The sequence below is a fragment of the Ananas comosus genome, linkage group 14, assembly GCF_001540865.1.
Source record: "Ananas comosus cultivar F153 linkage group 14, ASM154086v1, whole genome shotgun sequence".
Lineage (NCBI taxonomy): Eukaryota > Viridiplantae > Streptophyta > Magnoliopsida > Poales > Bromeliaceae > Ananas > Ananas comosus.
This window is the reverse complement of record NC_033634.1, coordinates 1,874,577-1,885,065: the sequence shown is the minus strand read 5'-3', so window position 1 is coordinate 1,885,065 and position 10,489 is coordinate 1,874,577. Positions and strand designations below refer to the sequence as shown.

At 37.8% G+C, this 10,489-nt stretch overlaps 2 protein-coding genes across 6 annotated transcripts; one reads left to right on the top strand and one right to left on the bottom strand.

Annotated features, from left to right (window-relative positions):
* LOC109720726 (HD domain-containing protein 2-like) lies at positions 1,169 to 4,551 on the top strand. 3 transcript variants are annotated; one of them, XM_020248014.1, is made up of 8 exons: positions 1,169 to 1,419; positions 1,547 to 1,671; positions 1,792 to 1,829; positions 2,217 to 2,327; positions 2,646 to 2,725; positions 3,137 to 3,173; positions 3,730 to 3,794; positions 4,111 to 4,541. In XM_020248014.1, the coding sequence occupies exons 1-7, from the start codon at positions 1,192 to 1,194 to the stop codon at positions 3,768 to 3,770; spliced, it is 660 nt and encodes a 219-aa protein (XP_020103603.1). In that variant the 5' UTR covers positions 1,169 to 1,191; the 3' UTR covers positions 3,771 to 3,794; positions 4,111 to 4,541. The 3 variants fall into 3 exon arrangements, with proteins under 3 accessions (XP_020103603.1, XP_020103604.1, XP_020103602.1); XM_020248013.1 differs by having other exon boundaries at positions 1,170 to 1,419; positions 3,753 to 3,794; positions 4,111 to 4,551; XM_020248015.1 differs by lacking the exon at positions 3,137 to 3,173 and having other exon boundaries at positions 3,753 to 3,794.
* On the bottom strand, positions 4,911 to 10,216 carry LOC109720537 (lactation elevated protein 1). Of its 3 annotated transcripts, none has more exons than XM_020247725.1 (15): positions 9,888 to 10,216; positions 9,071 to 9,348; positions 8,888 to 8,967; positions 8,686 to 8,786; positions 8,466 to 8,588; positions 7,953 to 8,022; positions 7,714 to 7,800; positions 7,549 to 7,614; positions 7,300 to 7,392; positions 6,900 to 6,956; positions 6,667 to 6,795; positions 6,450 to 6,540; positions 6,258 to 6,346; positions 5,645 to 5,835; positions 4,911 to 5,482 (listed from the first exon to the last, which is right to left on the bottom strand). In XM_020247725.1, exons 2-15 carry the CDS (start codon positions 9,300 to 9,302, stop codon positions 5,362 to 5,364), a joined length of 1,530 nt encoding a protein of 509 aa, XP_020103314.1. In that variant the 5' UTR covers positions 9,303 to 9,348; positions 9,888 to 10,216; the 3' UTR covers positions 4,911 to 5,361. The 3 variants fall into 3 exon arrangements, with proteins under 3 accessions (XP_020103314.1, XP_020103311.1, XP_020103313.1); XM_020247722.1 differs by having other exon boundaries at positions 8,888 to 8,976; positions 9,888 to 10,214; XM_020247724.1 differs by lacking the exon at positions 9,888 to 10,216 and adding an exon at positions 9,613 to 9,636 and having other exon boundaries at positions 8,888 to 8,976.

Sequence of the window (10,489 nt, the reverse complement as noted above, 5' to 3'; positions counted from 1 at the left end):
GTTGGAGGCAGCAGAGGAGGAGGGAGAGGGAGAGGACGAGAATGGCGGGGAAGGGTGAGAGAGGCGTCGTCATCGGAGACAGTGGAGGAGAGTCGGAAAGGAAAAAAAATCCTCCGCAGCGCCGATGTCGGCAGAGAAGTGTTGTTGTCGAAGGCAGCGGAAGAGGTGAAGGAGGAAGGAGAGGGAAAGGGTGAGAAAGGTGAGAGAGTGTGAGATAGTCGCCGTCGTCGGAGGCGGTGGAGGAGTCGAAGAGGAAAAAAAAAAATCGCAGTGCGGCCTCGGCGGTATCAGAGACGAGGAAGGCGGGGGATGTGCGGGCGAGGGTAAGGATGCGTCGGACAAAACCGAAGCAGGCTGCCTTCGCCTCAACCTCCGCCTCCGGCTCTATCTCTGCCGTGCTCTGGGAAGAGAAAGAAAAAAAAAGAACGAGAGAAAAAAAGAGGAGAGAGAAAAATGTATAAGAATATTTTGATCAATTTGCTAAAAAAGTGGACCGAATCTGAAAAAATGAAAAATGTGGCCCGATTTTTTCAAAGCCCAAAATAAGTGAATTTTTTATGCAAATTGGCCTAATAACTTTTACCACTTCAAAAATCTATAACAAAAAATAACATCATTAATAACACGTCATGTGGACCATATACAGTGATTATATTAATTTAATTAATACATAATTTTTGCAATCACAAAACAAAAAAATATTCATATCATCATATGTACCCAATTCATTTTATGATTTTTTTTAGAGAGTGTAAAAAATAAAAGAAAATTTATGTCACATGAAATGAAAAAAATGTGTAATTTTTTTTTTAATTTTATAAGACTATCAAATCATAGTGATTACACATATTACACTAAGCTAATTAAAATAATTTTCTTTTACAATCTGATTATAAAACAAAAAAAATATAGATATTTTAATAAAACAACTATAATTCTGAAATAAGTTACGAGGATTTTTGGAAATTTTTTAAATTTTTTATTTAAAAAATAAAAACTGTTGGGAAGAAAAATATTTTTCCATTAATAATTTTTTTTCAACAAATAATTTTCCAAAGAACCAAAACAGCCCTTTGGTGCAGGGGCATTTTCGGTATTTCACCCGAGTGGAAATTAGCGGAACCTCTCGGAACAAACAATCTAAAATAAATAAATAAATAAATAAAAGAGAGATTAAAAAAAGAAAAAAAGATGATGGGTGGGAGCCGACCCCTCACTCTCTACACCAAATCCTACACCCTCATCTCCTCCTCCATTGCCCCCCGCTTCAATCCCCACCGTCCGATCCGCAATCGCACGGTCCTCATGTCGTCTTCCTCCTCCCAACCCGACCCCTCCCCTTCCCCCTCCCCCTCCCCCTCCTCCTCCTCCGCCGCCGCCGCCGCCATCGACTTCCTCTCCCTCTGCCACCGCCTCAAGGTCATCATCTCCTCCTCCTCCTTTTCCTTCTCCGTCCCCTTCATCTCTCTCGATCTCTCTCTCGATCTCTGTATCTCGATCGCGTTGCTTAGCTGGAGCTCTGGCAATGGCGATTTGGCTGTTGCAGACGACGAAGAGGGCGGGGTGGGTGCGGAGGGGGGTGCGGGAGCCGGAGTCGGTAGCCGATCACATGTACCGGATGGGCGTCATGGCGCTCGTCGCCCCCGACATGCCCGGGATCGATCGCGACAGGTACGGGAACGCTGACCTTAACTACCAGCTCACTTCCCTGTTTTTGTGAATCTAAATGCAAGCTCCTGATCTCTCGTGCTCGTTTTTCCTCTTTTTGGGGGGTTGTATATTATGGTGTAGGTGTATCAAGATGGCGATCGTGCACGATATTGCGGAAGGTGCAATGATCAATTTTTACTTTTCTTTACCATTTATTGTGTAGCTACTTTTTTTTTTATTTTTTTTTTCCCGCTGATTTGACACTTCTAAGAGTGCAAATTTGGAGTGTTTGCAGGTATTATGTTTAAATTTGCAATTTTTTTTAGAATATAAAATAGTTAGTTATTTTTCTGAAAAGCAAAGTTTGTGATACATTTTTGTATAAAAATCCCTGCATTCGTCTTTTGTATGAAATTTTTGTTTGGTAGAGTAGAAAAGTTTGCATCTTTCAATGTATGCTTGTTTTGCATTCGCATCTTATTTTATTTCGTCTAGTTCGTAATTTGTTGCTTATTTTTATGCCTCATGTTTCATCTTATAAATTGTATAACATGTTGCTTATGCAGCCATTGTTGGTGATATCACTCCGTCGGATGGCGTACCCAAGCTGGAAAAGAATCGAATGGAGAAGGAAGCACTAGATCACATGTGCAACTTACTCGGCGGAGGATCCAGAGGTAGAACAGTATATACATTAATTGGACTTCAATAGATGCAATGAAACCCAAGTTCATTTATTCCTTTCTCAAACTATTGTATCTTGTCATGGTAAGTTTGATCAGATTGATTCAATTATAGAGATGAAGAGTTATTGAGCCTGTCAACTTGAAATGCCTAAATACATTCCAAACATTCAGGTTTTAGACAACATAGTTGCTGTTTTATAACTGTACTTCAGAATGTGTCGCTAGTTTGTTGCAGTGCATTTTAATCTTTTCATCTTTTAGCATTGTCATGCCGTCACATATTGATTTCCTCAGCTAATTCTTCTACAGCAAAAGAAATACATGAGCTGTGGATGGAATATGAGGAGAATTCTTCGCCGGAGGCAAAGATTGTCAAGGACTTTGACAAGGTATGTCATTTGTAATATACAATAACCTTGAAGAGGTAACTTGAGTTCTGTAACTTTTGGTTTAATAGATAACTATAAGCTTATTTGTTGGATCCCTTAGAAGATTTCAATAGGTGTTTACACAGTTAACATATGTGGTCTACTATCCTGCAAAGTATCAATTTGTACTGATCATTATACTTGTTTGGAGTTATTCTGTAGACTATAATTTGTTATAAACTGATTAGCGATCTTTAAATTTAATATTCTATACCGTACCAGCAAAACTTTGAGTAGATAATGGCACTTGACATGGCTTGATCTGCTGTCGTCATGCAAATTGATGGCATGGTTATCCGTCTGCTGCTTTTCTTTTGTTTTTTCTTTAATTAGGCAGCCTTAAAGTATTTCAATTAATATTTTGTTTTCTAGGTTGAGATGATACTTCAAGCACTGGAATATGAAAATGGTAAGTTTTTCATCCAATGCTTGACAATACTACATTTTCTATTTTTGTCTATCTTAGGCACCAACCTAGTTAAGGGGTGCTTTGGCGTAGGCATTAGACCATTGCTTCGGTGGCTAACAGTTAGATGTACTATTACATTGTTATTACCAACCTCGCAAACTCCCACCCACCCGCAGTTGATCTGACTATTTTACTCCTACAAGCATTCTGGTTTACATTAATAGCAATAATAATTGCAGTTTATCGGTATGAAGAGTAAAGATATGCATAAAAGTGAAATAGACGGATTTGCTTATTTGTTCTGCCATCGTAGTTAAATATTTTATGAAATGGTTTTTAAAGTTTGGGGAGCTTACCTGTTCTCAAATTTTTCGAACTTTTTATACATTTTATTAGGTTGACCACAATGTGGTTTTTCTGCAATGGAGCACACTGAATCGCAATATCAAAAATGCTTCACCTATCCTACAAAGTTTGCAATATCTCTGTGTTTTTATTATGTTGTTGGAGTATTTATATCGAGACAAGGTCGTATCATGGTTTTAGTTTGCAACAGTTTTTCTTTATTTTCTTATGCAGAGCAAGGAATTGATTTAGAAGAATTCTTCCAGTCGACAGCAGGTATGGTATATATAAGCCTTGTGCTGGTTCCTATGACCCAATTTTGCCAATCTTCTACCACTTCAATTCTCTTTTAGCTTCATATCATTGTTTTCTACAAACTCTGAAAAGCTCACCCCCAGTTCAACTCGAACAAAAAATTCCTTGTCTTGTCTCTTTCATTGCGAAATCTCTGGCAAGTCTATCTGGCCTTAAACTTGGAGCCAAATTCATCTAGTTCATTTAAGATCTAGGTGTTCTATATGGCACATAAACACGGGACATGGTTCATGACATGGCTCTGAACAGTTTGTGCTGATGTTCTGTTGCTTTGCAGGAAAGTTTCAAACAGATGTGGGTAAAGCTTGGGCATTTGAGATTACATCAAGGAGGAAAAAAAAGTAGCTGCTGCTGCTTTGATATTGCTCGATTTCTACTCTGGCCGTATCCACCCCGTGGAGCTGTTTCGGTAGTCTTTATTTTGACGCAACAGCTTTTGTTCTTCTAACATAGTCGTAGAGATATTCAATTGGATCGAAAATATGAATTCTCCTTACGCAGCTGTTGTACTTTTTTGAGCTTGCGAAGTCTCTTGCGAGCGTATTATGAATCCAAATCCACTGTTTTCTTTTGGGGTCTAAAAGGTTCAAATGTTTCAGGAAATTGCATAATATCGCTGTATTGACATGCAGAGTCATTACTGTTCAAATTTTGATTCTTTTCGCGTGTTAATGAGTATTGAGGGGCAATGATGAGCTACTGGAAATATATAATTGCACTTCGATCTCTTCTTTGCTTCAAGAGAGTAATTGAGCAGGGCAAATATATAATTTTGAATTTTTTGCTGAGCTGGAAAGCTGAAAATGATTGATACAGTTAGAATAAAGATATACTGTAATGGGATCATTAGGTGCAAATGTCTCAGTTATTCCCATGCTGAACCAAGCATAGAAATTGTATAATGTCAGATTGTCTAATAATATGAACTAAATAAAAATATTCATACAACATTGGAATTTAATTCTAGCATAATAATTTGTAAAAACATAATCCTTCATCAAAAATTTTTTACGTTGCGGAATGAACGGGACCTAAATGTATTATTACGCAAAATTAAACTCTTAACACTCCATCACAAAAGAGAACCATACTGTTGCGATAAGTCATAGCATTAGCTACATCAATAACCAAGAAATCTACAGCACAGAAAAATCCTCTATGAATTCTCTTAAATGAAAAATGAAAACATAATGATATGCGACAAGAAATTCTATATTTGGGTATACCCCTCTTCATAGAAATGATCTGCAAGAATCGAACTTTAGCTTTGTTCTCTGCAGAAAGGCAAGAAGTTGAAGCTGTTCTACAGTCCCCGAATCGACGCTTTTGAGTCCGACAATACACATATAACCAAATTCAAGATTGAATCATCTTGTTTATTGGAATAATATCAGATTCGGCATCTTCATACCCCCACACAAGATTTACAAGGTGCACAGGATCAAGGCTCTCACTTGAAACCTGTGTTCTATTATTTGGTGAAAAATAATTACGGAATCGACTGCGCCGGTCTGATTCAGAAAAAATGTTAGTCCAAAACGAGTTGTCGAGATTGTAACATGTCACCATTGTCGTGCGTTTCTTCGGAGGACCTGTGCAAGTTGGCCTCATGCTGTTCTAAATACTCTTTGCTGTTCATCTCCGTTAACCTACAATTCCCAAAAACAAAGAAAAAGTAATGCTAAGAGACCTTTTAAGGCAACTTTTGATAGTTGATAAAATAATTTCCAATGAATCAAAAGAAATAAATTTCTTCACTCGACAATGATCCCACACATCATAGGTAATTTTGTTCGATGTAAGCAACAGACCTACTAATGGTGCGATCTTTGGCGAACCCTAGCTGGTTGTCGACACACAGGTCGGGGTCATCTCCCTTCGGCGCTCGTGAAGATCGAGGAGAAACTTTTAGGGCATCAGCCACTGTTACGATCCTCTCAAATAACTCAACTGGAGGCGTTTCGGCCGTGCACAACAATCTGGCCCTGTTCTCATACATCACCTGTGAAAATTTGGACTTTGCATTAGAATTTCTCTGCGCTGAAGTGCATCTTAAGCCTCGAAAAAATTGGAAAATCTTGAAAACTACGAGACGAGGATAGCGTATGTGATTAGCTAATGTATATGAGTAGTTAATGCAAGTGCAGAATCTACATATAAAAAATTACTAAGGATTATAATTTGTACAAGTAGTTTCTACTTTTATGCAACTTTAATTTGGAATGAAAAGCTTTCACGGATTTTAAGTGTCTATTGAGTGTCCCCAAGTGGGCAAAAATCTAAAAATTTGACAGTTAATCTAAAAATGTGAAAGTCGCTGACAATTATGACAAAACTACAAAAGCTGATTTAAGCAAGACATTACCAGTTTTCTTCATAAAATTCATATATAAAACTGGAGGGAAAATAAAGATTAAGACATACATCAACCAAAGTGACAAACCGATAAGCTGCGGTTCGGTTGTGAAGCCCAAACTTCGGTACGCCTTCGAGTGCCAATGTATGAAATTTTTCTGCACAACAATTGTGATATCCATCACGACAACAAATTCTGTGATTTCCTAAAGACTAAAACTTCTCAACACAGAATCACAAAAAGAAGAGATAAGAACTCACTGAACAAGCCGAAGTAATCCGCTGCCCCTAAAGGCCTGTCACAAAGCTCTTCAAAAGGAAAATAAGCACATCCATTTGCTCCTAGTGGGACCTAAGGTTTCAAAATAAAAATAAAAAAAAAAAGAAAAAAAGAGAGAAGAATAAGGTTCACTAATTATAGGCTGGAAACTGCTCAAACGTTTATGCATGCCCTTCAGTAACTCAAATATTAAAAAACCTGCAATTTTCGTCCCATTACAACTTCGACAACTTGAGGCCGAGGTTTCTCCTGCCCTATTAAGGAATGGAATTTCTGCTTAAGGAGTGGGCCATATTGATTTCCAACAAGATATAGACCTTGCTCCGCCTGCAGCAATGTTATGTAAAAGAAATGTTAGTAATAGTCATAACTTTTGTGCAAATTTTACTGTTAAGCAGCAGGTCTTATAATGGAGAAGGTAATAAACTTACAGAACCCATTTTCCGATAGTCTGTGGAAGACCCAATTGCATGAGCTATACACCTTTCCTGCATTCGCAGTTCCAACATATTTTCATTTATTTCTCAAGGAGAGATAAGTAAGAGACATTTACACATACATCCCTGCAAAATTGACTTATGCTTCCCTGCAAAATCTGAATCTTACTACGTCCTTCAAGAACGTAATTTCTTACTTTGTGCTCTTTTCAAAAGCCAACTTCTCCCTGGAATTGAATGACACCACTCCATTTAAAGATAAGGGTAGTTTTGTATGAAACTGTATATTTAAGGTGTACGCTTGAAAATTCATGGGGACATAATTTTGCAGGGATACGGTATATATGAAAGCCCGATATAAATAGGTTCATAAATAAAAACAAGTTAATAATACCTTCAAGGTTTCAATGAAAGGCAAAAAAAGGTCCCTCTGTAAGCCACCTTCATAGAGTTGATCTGGAGCACGATTTGAAGTGGAGACAAGAACCTATTAAATACAAAAACCAATGGGATTGACAAAGAGCAAAGAAAAAAGAAAAGCTAATACAGTTTTTGGGCACAAAATAAAGAAGCATACAAACTTGAAGGGGAAAGGGAAAAAGAAAAAAAAAAGAAGAACATAAGAGTACTGATATATACATACGACGCCTTTGTTAAATAGATGTCGAAAAAGCCGGTTCAATATCAGAGCATCGGCAACATCAGTCACCTGTTAAATATGGATTTCCAATTACCGATACACCAATAATGAAAGTTAATAAGAGATAGTAAAAGAAAAGGGCGACCAACTGTTGTACCACATACGTACCATAAACTCATCAAGACATAATAGAATGGACTCATCTGATATTTCGGCAGCAACAACCTCAAGTGGATCTGCTAACCCTTTATGCTTCTAGAAATCCAGAGTTGTGGGCCAAAAAATGCGCAAGAAGCATATTAGAGAGTTTTCAAAAATAACATCTTCAGGAAGAGGGAGAGGAAAAATATGGAGATCTGGGATCTCGATAAACTATTTCAGCAGGTCAAACATGCGCCTAATCATACCTGGAGACGGCTGTGTACATTCAACATAAAATCATGGAAATGAATTCGTTTTTTCCTCCAATTAGATGGCCTACATAGAGAAGAAGATAACAGACTGTTTGGATTAACACTTCCTAACAAATTTACATCAAATTAAGTTTCATGTGACTGAAAATTTGTGCTACTAGGTTTGTTAATAACTCATATTAGCATTACCGAGAACATAACCATGGATAAACCAGTGTGGCACAAATGTTCACAGTTGCATTGCAAATTTCATAGAACCATGCAAATGGAGAAGCAAGAACACTTTTATTAACATTACAAAGTTAAGTATCGTATAGGACATAACGACGAATTAACCAGCAAGACACAAATGTTCACAGTTGCATTGCATATTTCAGAGAACTATGCAAATGGCTAAGCAAGAACCATTACTTAGTGCATCGCAAATTCTAGAGAAATAGTTGAATAGATAAACAAGAACCAGCACGACTCCATTCTTTAAGTCCCAGCAGAACAAAACCCACTTACAATTGTTCGTAAAACAAATCCATGAGCATTGTTTTCCCTGTCCCTACTCCTCCATAAAGGTATAGCCCTCTCACTGGTGCATATGAAGATTGTGGAATTAATCGGGACCATAGCCACCTACTCCTGTCAACCACATCCAAATATTAGTCCCACAAAACCTGATAAAGATAAAGTGCTTGCTTTCAAACTCCTTCACCAAGAAGTTGTTGTAGTTACGAACCTCCCAGATTTCTTCGACGAATTATATCTATCCAATTGGCAGGCATCTTCATGCTCAACAAGCTGGTCGTAGAGCGTTTGCAGTAGTCGAAGAGTATCGAGCTGAAAGTATCAGTAAAAGAAAAAGGGGAAATTGGTAACTTAAAGGATATAAAAAACAAGGAAGCAATACACCACAACTAGGCCTAAACTTTGGTAAAAACCTGAAAGCAATCGCCGTCAACAAGTTCCCCTGATACGATTCTTTTTTCATATTCCATTAACGGACCGGCTCTTGCCGCATCTGTAGCAGCTGGGATAATATCAAATATAGCAAATTATTCAACAGTAAACCAAAAATGACCATTAAGATAACAAAAGCACCATTAAAATAAAAAAAAAAAAACCTGCTGTTGCATCATTTGCTGCAGATGTGGAGAGAGTCCTCATGAAGACCACGGCCTGATTCATATATCCAGTGATTTCTCTATAATGAAACGAGCCATTTAACGAACGGGAAACTGAACTAATCCAAACTGGAGCGATCCATCCTCTCTCCAATCCCTTCGAAGAGATTTCTGCGCCCAAAACCCTCGATAGATGCCGAAGTTGCCAAACAGATCGAGCCAAATATCTCATCTTTCTTGCTATGGAACTCAATAACCTCAATTAGGAGGAAGTAAACCTAAAATCACCACGAAAAAGAAGTAAGCACCATTGAATTCATGCATCAGAAGCTTTCGTGGCATCAACCTATTATTAAATTGCAACTAGCATTAAAAAAAAAAAGAGATCAACTTGATGGACTAGTACAAATAAAATAGGACAACCAGATTGAGGTGTGAATTTTGTGAAAGAAAAAAACCATTCAATTATGCAAACAGGAAGGAATCATACAACCAAATTAGGTAATATGAAAAAAAATTCATCAGAAAACCAAATTATTCACCATAAAATGGGAAAAAAAAAATTCCAACTTTTTGTCACGAGCTGCTCCTTTGAGAAGCAATCCTTCAAAAAAATATTAAGGCTCTAAAAACTGATTACTAAAACACCAAATTGACTGTAGAAACCCATTTTTATTCATAACAGATAATGACTTCCAAAAGTAAAACTCGAAATCCGAAGCATATAGTTCCCAACAAAGCAAAAATTCTCCTTTTGTCACCGAAAAATAAGGAAAAAATAAGCAGCCTCCAATCATAAAATAGGGAATATACTCACCGGAATCAAACGAAAACCAGGTCAAAGCAATTCACGTCACGTCTCCAAAACCGACCCTCTCCGCAATACACCATCATCAACAGCAACAAACAATCGCAGAGAAAAAGGGAAACCCTAAGAAGGAACGAAATTGAAGAGAACAAATCGCCCAGTACCTCCTCCGAATCCACTCTCCGAGATCGATCGCGCGAAGGGGCCGGCGACGAAACCCTAATATCGTGTCGTAGAAGGGTTGGGAATGGGTAGCGTCGCAACGAGGGAGCTCGGCGCGGGTGATTGATTGTGTGTTGGGGAAACGCGTTTCCCCTCTGCAATTATAGTTTTTACGGAGGCGTTTCCCCATTCCAAGTTTCCGGATTAGGACTTTAGAAAGAAAACGAGCACTCCGAAAAGGATTGGTAAAGGGGACAGATTCTGTGAGCCCGGTCCACCACGTCACTTGGAGAGGGACACTATTTTGCCCTTTAATTAATTAATTAATAAAAATTAATATTTTTCTAGTTTAGTACATTTATTTTTGATGAAAAATGGCACAATATAATACAGAAATTTTGTGATTTAATAGAGGTTATTAATTAATTAAAACATTACTTTTCAAAAGA